The sequence below is a fragment of the Poecilia formosa genome, unplaced genomic scaffold, assembly GCF_000485575.1.
Source record: "Poecilia formosa unplaced genomic scaffold, Poecilia_formosa-5.1.2 Scaffold69, whole genome shotgun sequence".
In the NCBI taxonomy this organism is placed as follows: Eukaryota; Metazoa; Chordata; class Actinopteri; order Cyprinodontiformes; family Poeciliidae; genus Poecilia; species Poecilia formosa.
In genome coordinates, this window is record NW_006800008.1 from 1559767 (window position 1) to 1576070 (window position 16304).

The window sequence follows — 16304 nt, forward strand, 5'->3', positions numbered from 1 at the left end:
ACACATCTGTCACAAATTTCTAACATTTTTATTTTTTAAAGATCTGTTTTGTTTCGTTTTTGTTTTTTTAGCATGACTTCCATCGGCTCTAACCACAGCGCCAGGACTTCAGGCACCATTTAGCGGCTGATGTACAGTATCCGAGGAGAGTCAGTGCTTCGGCTCTATGGCGGCGCGTAAACATCAAGATTAATCCTTAAACCCTTCAACTTCGGTTCACTGCCGTCATTTAGTCGTTATCAGGCCGCACGCAGCGCATGAAGGCAAATGAGGAGATAAGAGGAAGCATGGCTCAGCGCTCCACAATATACCTTAATGGCAGCCGTGTTCCCGGCCAACTGATCACAGCGGCGCGGTGGCTGGATGGATCACTTGGATCGCGGTTGTTCAGACGTGCGAAAACAAAAATTATGCAAATATTCGTAGAATATGTTGATAAATTAGTGAGATAGACATTTTGTTTCTAATTCAGCTTTTATGTAAGCTATGGCCACATCTATGTTGTTGTCAGGTATTCCAAGTTGCTAAGCAAAAGCAAATGTTTAATTTTTTTTTTTTTTTACACTAAGACATTCAGGTTGTTGTGGAAAACCTCTGTTGAAGGAATCGTTGCTGTAAGTTTGTTGTTACTAATGTCACCTTCCTCAGATTTCCTCCATCATCAAGCTGAGATCCCACTCTGAAGAGTGAAAATGGTTACAGGAGAACATCTTGACTTTGTAAGAGTGAATTTGCACATTTAATGATAGTGGAGGACTCTTCCTGTAACTGCTTAGAAAAAAAAATCCACTGAACATACTCTGCCCTCAAACCCATGGAAATGTTTCACGTTTTGCCTCAAATGTGAACCTCAGTATATTTAAATTAGATTTTATATGTGACTAGAACACGAACGGAAAAAGTTTCGAAGTTTACAATAGTTTTTTTGTAAGACAAATATATAAAGAGGCAACTATGGTGTGCATTTGCGATTAGCCCCATTTACGCTGATATTCTTACGTGATATATATTTTTATTATTTGTTGTCAGTATAAATACATATTCACTAGGACAAAAACATTAAAGATAGGCAAGAGAGGCAAGTCTTGATGTTTGCAGTCCATCTTTCTCCAATGGCTTCATCTTTAGCTGTAAAAAGCTGATGAAGGCAATCCCCCAAAGACATGCAAAACTGGCTTCTGCAAAGTACAAAAGCATGCCACACTTTTCAGATTTTAGTAAGTACAATTTTTCTTTCACAATAATATTCTATTCTCTCACTTCACATACACAAATCAGTTTAAGTACGAGGTTGCACGGAGTGTGAATACTTTTGCAAGGCACTGTAGAAAATCAGCTGATTTGTTGTGAACCTGTTTCAGAAAGTAATGCAGTAATGCGATGTTTTTTGTTTCGTCTTGCTAAAAAAGAAAAAAAAAATCCCACCTGTTTTAATTCTTTACCTTATTTATCATTCTAGTCACACATAAGGTGATCGTTTCTGGTGCATAAGTTTGAAAAATTAGCATGCACAATTGCGCAAGTTTTTGACGAAACCAGCGGTGCTTTTCCTGCAAACAGGAGCAACAAAGTGATGAGAGGATGGGAGCAGATCAAATCTTCCTGTAACCACTCCCAGCCTCCCTCTCTGTGGCTCCTCGCTCTGTCTGTGATGCTGCAGCTCCTCTCGTCTCTTCAGTCTCCAGTAAACAGCAGTCATGGCGACAGTGGTCCAGCCGCTCACACTGGAAAGAGGTAAGGCGCTCGGAGCTTGGCGTTTTGGACTCCCTGTTTTTTTTTTTTTTTTAATTATTATTGGATGGATTTTTTTTCCCCCTTTTTCTTTTTAAGCACACGTCCAAAACTTCAAGGAAATGCCTTTCGGGGTTGGATGAAACGCGTTTGTGTCCGATTCGGATTTCCTAACGTGATCTGAACGGCTGCTTGTTTGTTTCAAGGCGAAATGAGCTGAACGTAAACGCCGTCGGTTCGGTTCGTGTTGGCTGAACGGAGCGCAGGTTTTCTCCCATCGTTTGTGACGTTTGTAGACACAAACGTCTGACTAATGCACTGTACGCGTACAGTGCTCCGTTTTCATCGTCATGCGTATTATGTAACCTATTTGGTAACATGTTGACCCGTCATGGATGGCTTTATGATCCGCACACAGGGAAAGCTGGGCTGTTAGAAATCTACTTTGTGGAGTTTGTGTTGTAGCTGTGCAGGTGCACCAACACACACGCACACACACACACACACACACACACACACACACACACCAGACAGGTCGTTCCTTTGGCAGACAATGTAACGGTGGTTCTCTGATTGGAAGCAATTATTTAGCCTCATTCATGCGTGCAGAAGTATTGATACCCCTTAAACTTTCTTTCAGCATCTTCCTGGAACTTTAAGAGGCAGCCTATGTCCATTAATCCCGTTTTATAGAGCTACCTGTTCCTGCAGTTACAGCTGGACGCCCCTTTCAGGTGAAGCTGTCCTGCTTTCCACATCTACAGACTCCATTCTTTGCTCATTCTTCACAAAATAGCTCAATAATATTACAAGAAAAGAAAGGCTGTCAAAATAAATGTCTGAGTCTTGCCAGAGAATTTCAATCACATTCAAGTCTGGACCTTGGCTTCTTCAGACACATTACTATGCTTTGAGCTAAACCAGCAGTGTCCAAAGCGTGGCCCAAGGGCCATTGTCAGCCCTCAGAATGGTTTTGTTCAGCCCAGGTCCAGAACTCAACAAATTTGCCAACTTTGCAGCCAGAGTAGGTGGTTTATGCGAAGGCACACTTCTCAGGGTATGAGCTGCAGTACTCAGAGAGAACCCACCTGTGCTTAGGGAGAACATTCAAACTTCATGCAGAAAGGCCACAGGCAAGGACTGGAGCCCAGAACCCCTTTTCTACCAAGCAACAGAGCTGTAGGTGCAGCCAGAAACGAAACCAGCCAGAGTGACACTTTTTATGTTTCGGGTCCATCATTTTTGGGAAAAAAAAAAAAAAAAAAAAACGTGAATTTTTGTGGCCTGTGAGCATTTTCAACTTGTTTGGAAACAACTGATGTGAAACATTCCCTTGTAGCTCTGGTCTGCTGGAAGGGGAACCTGTGACTCGATCTAGAGTCTTTTGCAGCTTTTCAATTGGATTTTACTGCAGGATTGGCCTTAATTTGACCTTTCTCCACCGTCACATCGACAGATTTCCCTTTTTCTAGTGAAGAAACCCCCCATGCACTATCGTAGGGATGTTGTGCTCTCAGTGTGTTTTGTATGTTGGTCAGAAGGTTTGAATTTGATCTCATCATCTGTCGAGTTTCCTGTAGGGCTTGTGGAAAACTTCTCCAAAACTTTAGCTGTGCTTCTTCGTGTTGCAGTTTGACATGTAATGTTTTGTGTGCAACGATATAAAATGAAAAAAAAAAGTATATTAAGAGTTTTGACTACTTCTGCAAGCCAGTGTGTTTGCATCCAAAATGAAAGCATCACTTGTTTGGTTCATGGAAGTAGTTACAATCGTTTTTTTAAGGTTAACAAAGCACAAAAAAATGGAAGCTCTCTTGAAATCTTGTTAAAAATGTATATTTGTGCTAAATAAAGAGGAAGATGACCAGTTTCTAAAGATACCAGTTAGGATATCACTGTTTTGACTTTACCTCATCAGTTATTGGTGACAGATAGAACAAACCACAAGCAGATTCTGCTTTAAAACGATCTGTAGGCAGGTTTACCCTCTATAGACTGTAAGGCTTTACTCATGCACAGTCTGCTGGGTGCAGAAGTAGGCACTAATGCATGCTGAGTTAATGAAATGAGCCCGAGATTGCACGAGGCAAACGCACACACAACACAAGCTGAGCCTCTGCATTTGTCAGACTTACAGGAGGAGGCTTTCGATTCCTGACAAACTGTCTTTTTAAGTCAAAAAGAATGTCTTTAAATATACATTCAGTTAATCTGATCTGAGTCATTTGTTGAGGCAGTGATTCACTTATGACATCAGCGTGTTTGCCGTGAGAGTGGGAGGAGGGGGAAGGAATTCACGTGCCGTGGTATGAATTGGACCAGTCAGCTGCCGGCAGCTGCGTAACACCAGGAGCAGTAGTAATGATAGTTCTCCATAGGAGCCGTCAGAAAGACGCCCCATTATAGGCTTCCTTTTGCCTATGTGCAGCAAATTTGGAGAAAACACTATAATTGCTAATGAAAAGGTCCTCGGCGCTCGTGTCGAGTGCAGGCTTTAGCTGTTGAGTTGCTGAGTTTGACAAATGCTCATTGGGAGGAAATGAACAAGATATTTTCATTTCCAGAGCGCCCACTTGGCTTGTTGGGTCACTGCAGGATGAAAAAGAGCTCGAATTCATTCTCCTTCCTGTTATTGTGAGAGGAAATGACTGTGATTAGCACGCACCACGGAGAACAATGGAGAAGAGCCTCTGACCGTCTCAGAAAAGCAGGCATTTAATTATTAAAATGGGTTGCCCCATGAATCGCAACCCTTCCGTAAAGGAAACTGAGCAGAAACTTCTGCAGGATGAGCACCTCTAGTTTGTAAAGCGTTCAGACCAGAAATAAGCGTTCCTGCATTATAAGAGCCTACAAACACCAAAATATTCTATACAGTCTTGCTAATATATGCAGAGTCTTCAAAACTGCTTATTCACATTTTGACTTATTAAAACCACAAGTGTCAATGTACTTTATTGGTATTTAATCCATTAGATGAACAGAACGTGGCGCATAATTCAGAAGTGAAAAAAAAAACGCTTCATGCATTTCTTTACAGATGGAAATATGAAAAATGTGGTGTGCATCATCTGTATTTTCCCCCTGAGTCAATGCTTTGCAGAACAACTTTTTTTCATCAGTTTCGGCTGCAAATCATTTGAGGAACTTTCTCTCGACCGGTTTTGCACATCTGTAACTAGAAATGTAGCTTTTTGCTTGCCGTTTGTAATCAGGCGTTATGGCTTGTGCTTGTTTTTAAAATATCTGCTCTCCCTTTTCAGGTGCATTTGAATTCTCTTGCTGATGCACCACAGAAATAATCTTCAAATGCAATGTTTTGACATCAATTAATGCCGTGTTTGGGCAACAGTTTTATTTCCTAATACGATTTGAAGTCTCAGGTTTAATCCTCGACTTTAATTCTTCCACTGGTAGAGGCGAGGTGTCTCCGAGTCTCGGAGCAACTAAATCCATATTCGACATAAAACCCGAAGTGTTTACAGTTCAAATGGAGAGTTTCTATATTTCATAACCCTGCTCACTGCAGTAGCTCTTTCCCAGAGAAGTGTCATGCTTACATTTCGCTTTGCGCGCTCAAAGCTGCCCAGAACTGCAGCCTAGCAAATAGACACAAACACGATGAAATAATTATGCATTTTACCAAGAAAAGTTTTGAATTTACATTCAGTTATTTAAAACATTACTAGTAATTTGACTCATAAAAAGGTACGTGGACGTTTTGAAAGTATCTGAACCTCTTACGTTTTAAAAAACCCTGTGAAGTTCAGTTAAAAACAGACGAAGGAATTAGGACTTTATTAGGAATTTATGCACTGCAGAAAAAAAAAAATACGCATGTCCTTTTTTCTTTAAACCTGTTAGCATCACCAAAAACTGCTACTTTTATGCTGCATATATGGGAGAATTTATAGATTTTTATTTATTTTTTACTTTCTTCGTATTCAAAAGTTAAACATGGACACTTGCACTTTTCCATCTCCGTTCTTCACATTTGGAAGTATGCTGTCAAGCTTTCAAGCTTTTTCCCATCAAATGCATCAATGCTTATTATGTACATTATTGGTAGTTACTATTGCCAATGAATCAAGTCCCCAGAATTTATCCCTGTGTGCATTAACAGCTTCTTCCTTGCTGAGTGGCTTTTCAGAAGATGTAAGGACTTGATTCAGCCTGCCTTCAGAAAATCTTTAGCTTTTGTCCCGCTTATCTTATTAAAACATATTCATCCTATGAACACACAACCTCTCTCTGTATGCCAGCTGGACATTTGCATCCTTTTCACTCCTGTGATAGATGAGCAGGGAACCTTCAGGCAGCTGCTAATTCTACCCAAGGATAAAACAGACTTCTGGAGCTCCACACTCATCTTTCTCATATCTTCCACAATTTATTTAGTGCGTTTCAACTGCTGTTGTAGAAAAAAAAAAACAAGTACCCACTTGGATAAATACACTCAGACTTTCACACCAGCTGCCAGATTCTGCTGTGATTTTGTAGACAAAGAAATTGTTTGGTTATAACTGGAAATGTGTTTATTTTGCCTGGTGCAGAGGGAGACATTTTCTAGCCCGTCCTGGTGTTGCTGAGGAAATTGTGTGAAATTCTTCCAGGCTTCCAGTTGAGAAGGAAAGAAAATCTGAGAGAATGAAATTCACCACGTTGCACCTTCTGCATGCGAGGTTGTCATATGCACAGTGCAGCTAGAAAAAGCAGCGCCTTTTGATTTTGCCTGGCCTGCTTTTTTATCTCAGTGAGGCAAGTCACAGTTTTAGGTAATTTAAAGAGATTAAAAAGTTGCTGACAAGTTTACGTCGCAAGCAGCTGCTACAACCTGCCGTTAATGCACAAATAAGCGCTTTCTCCGGTAATTGTCTTGCAGGGACACTGCCCCATCATTACTGGAGGATGAAGAGGACATTAGGAGTGTGATGTTTTCTGTCTCCGTCTTCACCGCAGGCTCCTGCAGGAGCCATTAGCCCACTCGGAGTGATTTGTCGAGCTCTGAGAGCATAGTCACAGTCGGGTAAATTGGAGCTAATTCCCTTGGCATGTGGATGGGGCTGGGTTGGTAAAAAACCCAGTTGGCCCATTTTACCGGCTTGGAATGCGATTGTTTCGGTTTCCGAGGTCGGATTTGGCGGCAGAGACGCCGATGGCGCCAAGGGCAGTCAGGTCAGAGTGGCAGATGCAGATCACAAGGCCCTCTGTCAGGACACTTTATTATCATTCATGACATCTAAAAAGGTGTGATGTGAATCCGCCGAGGTAATTTAGACCTTCTGACATCTGCTGAGATGAAAAACAAGAGTTTAATCAATATGAGAGCCAGACGGTTTTAAGAGCTTGTAGAGATATTGCCGCATCTTCCGGTTTAATGAGCTCTGCAACTAATGTGGATGTTTTTTATTTACCTTATCGCAGCTGTGTGTCAAAGCGACACTTCTGAGTCTCGCCGATGGACTGCACCACCTTCTGCTCTCTGCTCTAAATGGACAAATTATACCAGGAAACTGGAATGCTGCCCAGCGCCAGCTCCTCTTAGCAACAGCGTAGTGAGGGCTGAAGCCTTCGTTACACCTCACCATGAGTTTGTTTAGCTTCTCAACTTTCTCCAAACAAATATGTTGAATTTTTTTTCAGCGTGACAACAAAGGAAAAAGTCTTCCTGGGACACATTTTTTGTAGAAACGCCAGCGACAGACGTTTACATACCTCGTTATTTTCCTCTTTAGCCTGTCTTCTTATGAGAGACGCACAAATCAGAAGTTTCCCAGAAATTGAATTTTTCTCTAATCAGTAATCAGCAGATCAAATAACAAAAAAATCTAATCAAAACTAAAAACTCTCATCATTTCAGGTGGAAGGGAGACTGGAAACTCGTGTCGGCATGCACCTCTAACTTTTATTCTACAGACTCTTTATTAGGATGTGCTGAGGTTAAAAAAAAAAATTGTTTTTGATTTGATTTGCGGCGAATAATCTAGATTATGGATGAGTTATTGTGCTTACAGATACTTTAACTCCACATTTTACATGGTTAGTAAAGACAGCCAGAAAAAAATCTCAGCATATGAAAAAAAAAAAAGAAACTGTTTATCTGCTGATGCTTCAGTCAGTCATGAGGTCATTTTTCCAACAGAGAAAACTATAATCAATTTGCCATTTAGGTGATGTAAATCTCTTGTTGCTTATCAACACTGTTGCTAAGCAACTGACAATAGAAATAGATCCATCCTTGTTTTGCGTCTGTAAATGCCTTTGCCTTCAATATTTAATCGTCACATTTGCAAGACAGATGAGACAAAAAAGTTGAACGTTCCTGCAGGCTCGGGGTTCGCTGATGATGTGCACTGAAATCTCAGAGTGACGTCTTCCTTTTAATCTGCTTTGCAACACAGCAGGCGCACTACATCCCCATTTTTCATTCAGCTTTCCATTGGAGATGCGGAAAAAGTGTTACATGAAAAATGTTGGAAACGCCCACCCATTTGTATTTTGACTTGACTTTTAAATAAGTTGTGTTTATGCTGAGGGCTGCCATGTTGTCTTTTCACACACTGTTCCTTCCTTACGATGTCATTAATTAGTTATGTGTACCAGTGGATTAAACCACAAATGAAGCGGTAGTGGATGGACGGATTACAAAGGCTGCTAACCAGCTAGCTTGGTTACATTTATTTTACATGTTGAAAATGTCTTTGTCATTTAAATGTCACCTTTGCGTGATAGATGAGGAAGAAAGGTTGAGATTTCAGAACACGTCATCAACTCCTTAGGGCAAATTCAAAATTGTACCTTCTTTTTGATGTTCTTTTGAACACAGCAAGAACACCACGACTCGTTTTTTTTCCAGAAACCTTTCATAGGCCATGAAACAGAATATTGCAAGAAACACAAGGGGGGAAAAAAGCAATCACCTTTATACTTTTTTCCTCCCTTTTTTGTACAATTAATGTCTGAGAATCTCTCAAATTCTTGACAGAACAATCTAAGAAAGGGTAGTAATTAAACTGTAAAAGGCTTTTTTCACAACTGGCAATCTTGGAGAACAGAGTGAAACCTTCAGACAGTCATGTGACGACTAAAACAAAATCTGCGTAATTTTATTGGCTAAAAATATATGTAATTTTCTCACTTTTGATTCATTAGAGTGACAGAAACAGAAAAGACGTCTGATACGTGGCAACAGCTCAGTGTAGCTGTAGCTTTATGGAGCGTGACATAGTTGTCGCAAAGTGACTTTCAGCTTCAACTCATGATTTTTTAAAAATCCTAATATACCTTTCGGGCATTGTTCTTGAAATGAAAGAAATCACGAAGAAACTGATGGATATTTTAGAGCTTTTCTGTCAAGAGTTGCCTCGAGAGAGTGCAGCCCATGCTTCAGAGATTCATAAAGTTGGTTAACAAAGAAAAAAATACATAGATGCTGCACTCATCCTAACATTTTCCATAGATGGCAGATAAGTGTAGGTGAAAGGAGACCGGCGTTTTTCCCTCGCTGAGAAAATCTGCTGTTTGGAACTATGTTAGCACTCGTTATATTGATTTTTGCTGCACGTCTTTGTGTAAAAATCATAATAATGTGAAATTATGGTGTTTTTACTCCAGTTTACTGTACCGTGCATATCCTATTCTGACCTACAGTTGGGATTGCACAGCGAGGCAGTAAAAGACGAAAAAATGGTTTTATTTTCTTTGCAAAAACACCAAGCGAAGAGATTTGTGTGTTTCAGCCGTGGCCAAAGTAAGAACAAAAGTTCTTAAAGGCTGAATTTAGAGACAATCAGGACCAGAACCAAACAGGATCAGATTGATACAAAACCATCTGGCTTTTCACTTGAAGTACTTTTAGAAATGCTGCATGATCATTAAAAATTCATCAATTAAAATAATCAAAGGGAAAAATTCCCAATTTTGTTTACAGGAGGAAGAAAAACAGAACTGCAGCAGCAACCAGCCTAGTTAAATATCTTGTAATGTTCTGTATGGGAACATCAAACAGCTGCAGATTCATCTGTTTGCCAATATATTGTGAAATCTGCAGAGGAGCTAAGATAAGCACTCGGTTCTTTATCAGCGGATTAAAAAAAAGCTGACTCAATTTTTACCAGTACACTTCAAAGGGATAGAAAAAATACTTAAATTAAATGTTATATTTACCAACATATTAGGCAGCTTGTTCAGGATCCCAGCCATTGATTAGCAGTTTCACTTTTTGGGTAACTTCAGATATAAGATATAATTTCCCAGAATTCCAAAGAAATCACCTAACATATTCCCTAAACCATCACATCCAACCTAACCTACTGATGCAAGGCAGGTTGAGTTCAGGCGTTTTTATTTTTTTACATAAAGTTGAAACAAAAGCTCTAGTGATGTGAACAAACACAAATACAACAAAGCTAAAATTCAACCAGAAAAATGAAAGCTTTTTCGAACCGTGTCGAGATTTGCATGAATGCGTTATTGTTTGTGTTGAGCAGAGGATAACCCAGCAGACGTTACACCACGTCTGGGTTCGCCTCGGAGCGACACAGAGGTAAACCGAAACAGTTTATTACTGTTTAGTGCGGCCTGGCCACCAGCCTGCAACTGGCATTTGCTTTTATACAAGAGTAAAATAGCGAAATGGTGCCACATGCTGAGCAGGATTGTGTTATCTTTGTTACTGGATGGACATTTTTATAGCAAACATTGTTTACTACATTTAAAGAATAAATGTAAACTGGCTTCACTTGCAGCATGCAATTGCCTGCACATGGAAAATCACAATTTTGAGGGAAATACTTTGGTCAGGAATCAGTTTACAGAGTGGCTTTTATCGCTCCCACCATGTTCGCTTTTATTTTAATTCTGTAAAAAAATCAAATAAAGATTAAGGACATTTGATATGATACAGAGAAAAGGGATAATCTTACAATTCCTTCATTTTATGTTGGATTCGAACCCCATCAAAGAACCTGCTGCACATTTTCTTACTCTCTTATGTGTTATAGTCCAAAAGAGAGAAAAAATAAGTCGGCAGGCCAGACCTTAGAGGAAAGTGGAAATTGGAGAATCTCTCTATATATAATCTGAGTTGTATTATAAAACATAGGTGCAGTTCATTCATTTCCAGATGTGAGATTTTATTGAGCTCACCAGGTAGGGAACTTAGAAATGCTGCGACGTCTCTGTGTGCGAGTCGGGCCTGATGAAGTGATGTGATTGGCTACGGTGGTGCTATCATTAACCTTTTTAGAGCTGGGTTACAACTCATTCCTCTATGGGATGTGATTTAATACTTTGCGAGCCTGATGGAATATTAAGGCCTGCTGGCTGACGGTCAACAATCTGCAGACAGGAGCTGAAACTAGATTGACTATCTACTTCTGTAATGCAGTCATTGTTTTAAAATTAGTACTATTATAGCTAAAATACGTTTCAGTACTTAAATCATTGTTTTATGCAAATTTCATTCAGAAATGTGCATCCATTATGATCAGGAGGGCTTGACTTTTTTTTTTCTTTTTAAAGTTAGAATGACTTAAAAACATTTATATAGAAAAAAAAATCATTTTAAAAACAAGTATCGGATGCACAGTTTTAATTAACTTCACTAATCCCTGAATAACCAGAAGCTTGAAAAACATTAGTGACCAATGATCTCAACACACACTGGTGAAGATTTTGACATTTGAAATGCGCGACTGTATTTAAAATGTCACGTCCTGCAAGAAAATCAACTAAATTCTGTTGATGGCTTCGAAGTACAGTGATTGAGATGTAACCTCCTAAGGGACATTTACTCAAATATAAGAGTTTATGTTCAAATGAGTCATTAAATCATGCAGAAGATGAGCATATAAATGTCTAAGTTAGTGTGCACAGCTTCTGGTGTGTGCACACACTTTAGTTACATTTCTTTATGCATGCTTCAGATTTAAGAATATGTTTGAAAAAATTAGTTTGTAAATTAATAATCATGCTAAGCCTGGTGTGGATGAAAGGATCTGAACTCTCCCTCTTGAATTTGCACATCTTCTCTGAGTCTGATGATGCAAACGGGAGTTCCCGATTGCCCTATTTTAACTCGGAAAGCTTATATCCAGAAACGTCCAGCTGTCATTTATGATCAGCAATAAAAAAATAATATTTGCAATACCCGTCTCTGAAGTTCTGTGCAGGGTCTTGATGCCGATTATGTAAAGTGTGTTAATGAGCAGAAAGAGGCAGACAGAAAAATACATCTCGCTGGCCTTTCACCTTTGTTTAATGAGACAGAAATGCTCACAACACTCCCAGACAGCTTTGCCCTTGGTGCTTGGAAGCCCGCCAGCTCATTAAGAGCTTTTGAGAATAAGAGTTTTTTGGATTTTGAGAGAAAGGGTTAAAAATATGACCCTTTTACCTCGATTGAAAGTATTATTACTACAAATCTCATCGAAATCCTTCTTTACCCAGATGATATCAGTTTAGCTCATGCTGGTCAGCTGCAGGCGTATCTTTTTTTTATTTTCACGCAGAGTTTCGGGCGTCTCTCTCTGACATTTTCCGCTCCCAGCAGTGAGTCGTCGGAGCTGCACGTGGTTCTGAAAAACAACAGGAGTTTTTCACGGCTACCTTCTGACCCACAGACCTTGCTGTGAGCAGTTTTCCCTCAGACTACATCATGCAGGGGAAACAGTCTGTAAAACGGTCTGAAACCCTATTGCTATTGAAGTCCTTCAAAGAGGAGCAGAATGTTACTTAGCCGTATGACTGCAGGGGCTAAAGCAACCAAAGCCATCTGCACAGTTTTACGCCGAAAGTCGAATGTGAGGATCCATTACAGGAAGGATATAACTTCATGTATTGTTAAAATTTCCACCATATGCTCTGTGATTCAGAACAGAAAGTGTTAAACAGATCTTTCGCAGTAATTCAAACTGGCTGTAATAAAAGGCAGGTTCAAATGGGCCATTACAAAGGGTCATAAATAATCTGGCACATATTCACACAGGGATGTAGAGGTCAAAAGAATCAACTGGACTGAGAAAAATGAGACTAAACGACTAGACTGTTTTGTCCTGGACTGATCCTCTGCTCAGCAACTCAGTTTTATTCATGCATCTACTGAAAGTCAGTTAGAGTTTGTTAAACCAAAACACAGAAACATACAAATGGGAAGAATAGTTAAATGCTTTTCTCTCTGTGGTGTGTATTCTGCAGGTTGCAATGGTGATTTACGCAACTTGATAGAAAGAATAAGAATAAGGTTCCACCAATACAAGGAAAGCAAAGCAATATATAAAACATGTGTTGACTGCTTAATTAAAAGCAAAAAATGTGCTGAAGTCTCTGGGGAATTGTGGTTTTGGATGATATTTTTAGTTAATTAGCAGATTATGCAATGATGGATTTCTAAGATTTAGCCTCTTTAAGTGTTTTGTGAGTCTGAGCGAAGGCCAGCATACCTTTTCAGCTCCGTGTCATTTATCTCATGTTTTGCGATTCGCATTTAATTGTTCGTGATTTCTTTCCGATCTTCATCCGTTTTCCCTTTGACCAACGTAAATCAAGTTGTCAGGCTACGTCAGCAGGCACAGAAGAGCGAAGTTGGTAGCCTCACAATTTTCAGGAAGAGTAAACTTTAAATTAAACCCTTTCCCTTGTTCTGCTCCCTGTCATTTTGTGAATAAACCTGAGTCAATGCAAATGATTCACAGATTTCATTCCTACTCCATCATCCTTGCAATTGCCAGCTTTGACCGAGTCTATTTCCACTATAGCATCCATTGATTCGCTCCAGCGCCTTTGTCATTGCTGTGCTGTTAATGTAATTGACTTTTTTTTTTAAAACTCTCCCTCTTGCTAAGAGTGCCCACGCACATATATCCTCAATTATAACCAATTCTGCGTTCCTCCTCCTGCCAGATGTTGCCCGGGCGATCGAGCTGCTGGAGAAGCTGCAGGAATCAGGAGACGTTCCCGGCCATAAGCTGCAGTCTCTGAAGAAGGTTCTGCAGAGCGAGTTCTGCACAGCAATCAGAGAGGTGAGGCAGGACTTCTCCTTTTGCTGGTGACCTTACTCACACCACACCTCCCTATTAAAGCACACTACTCTTTTACTGATTGTCCTCAGTGTTGGGATGATTTTTGGTCACCTTTACAAAGACAATTCTTTAAAAATGTGTTTTGTATAGAGAAGTGGTAATATTCAGGCTCAGTGGTTATTTGAAAGAGAGATGTATTGGACTTTGGGGAAAAAAGGCTTTAGGTCCTTTAATTATTGCTTAGCAAGTTTATGACTGCTGCTGCAACATACAATTGAAAAAAAAAAAGTTGATTAGATGTCAAACAATTGTAAAATAGAAAAAGACAAAATAACTGAGCAAATAAATCATTTTGCTTTTGTTTGCCATTAAATTGGGTATTTACCCATTTTATAATTAGATTAAGTCCAATTTGCACATTTTTGAATTTAAGAAACTTAAATGAAACAGCAAAGCTTGATTTATTGTTCCAGTTAGGAAAAAAAACACAGATAAATTCAGAGATTATGTTCGCCTGCGTGTTTATGAAATGTGTTTGACGTTTCACTCTCCTTACGGTGAATGTTGTTGCTGCTCTTCCTGATATTTGTCACATTTTTGAGCATCTTTTCTGTATTTATTTTCACAAAGATATGTGGCTTTAAGTAAATTACAACTCCGCACCTCTTTTTACAGATTTGACGCTGTAGCATAAGCGATATATGTCTTGTTCTGATCATTATAAATCATAGAATTGTATCACACATGTACAACATGGAGTTTATATACTATATAAATGAAGTACTACTTCTTGTGCTATTGTAGACAGGCAGTCTGTACAGATAAAGATTCATTCACCTCAAGGTGCTCCAGCGGCAGGACAGCCTGACCTATTATGTAATGAACCCAGCTAAAAAGTATTTGACCACTTTGGGACATGAAAAAACACAAAACAGATGTCTGTCATGAGTGACACATTTCATAGATGTGAGAGAAATTGATATTTCAAGAACTCATTTTAGTTTTTTTAAGCTACATGGCGAGATAAGAAGTAGTTCAAGTTCTGTCTCAGAAGTTGAAGTTTTGTTTTACTCTAGTTGTGTTTCACTTCCAAGTTAGAAAGTGGCATTTGCTAGTTTTTGTGCTCAGGTTGATGACCAGGGTACCTATGATTAGCAATGTCCACTATAGTTATTCAAACACTAAAGGAACCTGCTTGGAATTCAAACTTAACTTGTGTGCGTCTGGTTTAACCAAACAGCTCGTTCCTGCACTTTTCATTTTATTTTCTGAGCACAGCAGCCATGTTTAATCGAAACTCGGCTTCACGGGGCATCATTTCATTTCTATGACTCTGATGGCAAAATTTCTAATTTCAGAGTCCAAATAGAGAAACCATAGGTTACATTTAATGCGTTTACGTAGCATCATCTGTTGCCGGTTTTAGCGGCTGTTGATGGAATTAGATGATCTGCAGTGTGGTGAAGGGGGTTTATGGTATTAATTTCCAACCTGATTGAATACACTATTAAAAAAAAGTATGCGTTATACCTTTAAGTCACTGCTGTGCAACATCAATCATGAAATGACTGAAGCATATTTAAAAAGTCAGATATTAATGGCAGAACCCTGGGGTTTATTTGATTATTTTATTTTTAACTGGTGGTAGGAAACTGTGCGATTTTAAAAAATTATTATTATAATTATAAAGGCTTGATAAGCTTCCCTTTAATTTGAATGAAGTTGCTTTTAATTTCCTTCTTCTGGAGCAAATCACTGAGTGAATTCTAAATCTTGCCTTTCCGTTTCCATTCGAGATCCGTCCAAAACGTCCCCCAGCTGATTCATGGCTATAACCTCATTCATCAACAGGACAGGCGTAAAAAGCAAACAGAAGCCTTTCTGCTCGTGCTGCCGCCACGCAGGCCCATAACCACAGATCCTGTATGTTTACTGTCCTGCCTGTTGTAATATACCATAGCATCTCACGGTGACACGAGTTTAAGAAGCAAACGGCAGCATTAGAGAGCAGGAAAACAGGTAACAGGCGCTGAAAAGGACTCTATCTGCAAGTTAATTACAAACAAAGTCAAAATGTAATTTGGAGCCGGATTGGTGGAGTCGATCAGTATGTTGGAGGGAGTTTCACATTATCTACCAAGTCGACCTTCCTCCAACCTTAGCTGGGTGCTTTACGCTCTCAGAACATGCAGCCACTATTAATTAAATTTAAGTTGTAATTTGGATAATGAGGAGAACCTAACAGACTTTACAACGAATCGGTGAACTCTTTGGAATTCACAGAATCCTGCATGTGCCGTTAAGTATTTATAATTGCACTTATGGTTAAAGGGGCTTTTTTAAACTCTAACGTGAGATGTTTTACTGACTGCTGATCGCACCAGCTCATGTGGGACATAAATTAGGGAGCAACATGTTTCAGAACTGACAGAAAACGGGTCTGGTTTCCATGCAAAGACACCATCGGCAGACGTATGATATTTTTAGGACTTGACACAAAGTGTTGGCAGCACGCAATGAAAGAATCCAGGATGGTGGGAGGCTTGTGAATGA

At 39.5% G+C, this 16304-nt stretch overlaps 1 protein-coding gene across 2 annotated transcripts in view; it reads left to right on the forward strand.

The window, feature by feature from the left end:
• Positions 1–1532: 1532 nt before the first annotated feature.
• lin7a (lin-7 homolog A (C. elegans)) overlaps positions 1533–16304 on the forward strand; it is a 30800-nt gene continuing 16028 nt past the window's right edge. Inside the window, exons 1-2 of one of the 2 annotated variants that reach the window (XM_007555281.2) lie at positions 1533–1734; positions 13633–13751. In XM_007555281.2, coding sequence (XP_007555343.1) covers positions 1698–1734; positions 13633–13751 — 156 coding nt within the window. In that variant the 5' untranslated portion in view covers positions 1533–1697. The remainder of the gene's footprint in view (positions 1735–13632; positions 13752–16304) is intronic. The other variant, XM_016673068.1, reaches the window with a different exon arrangement.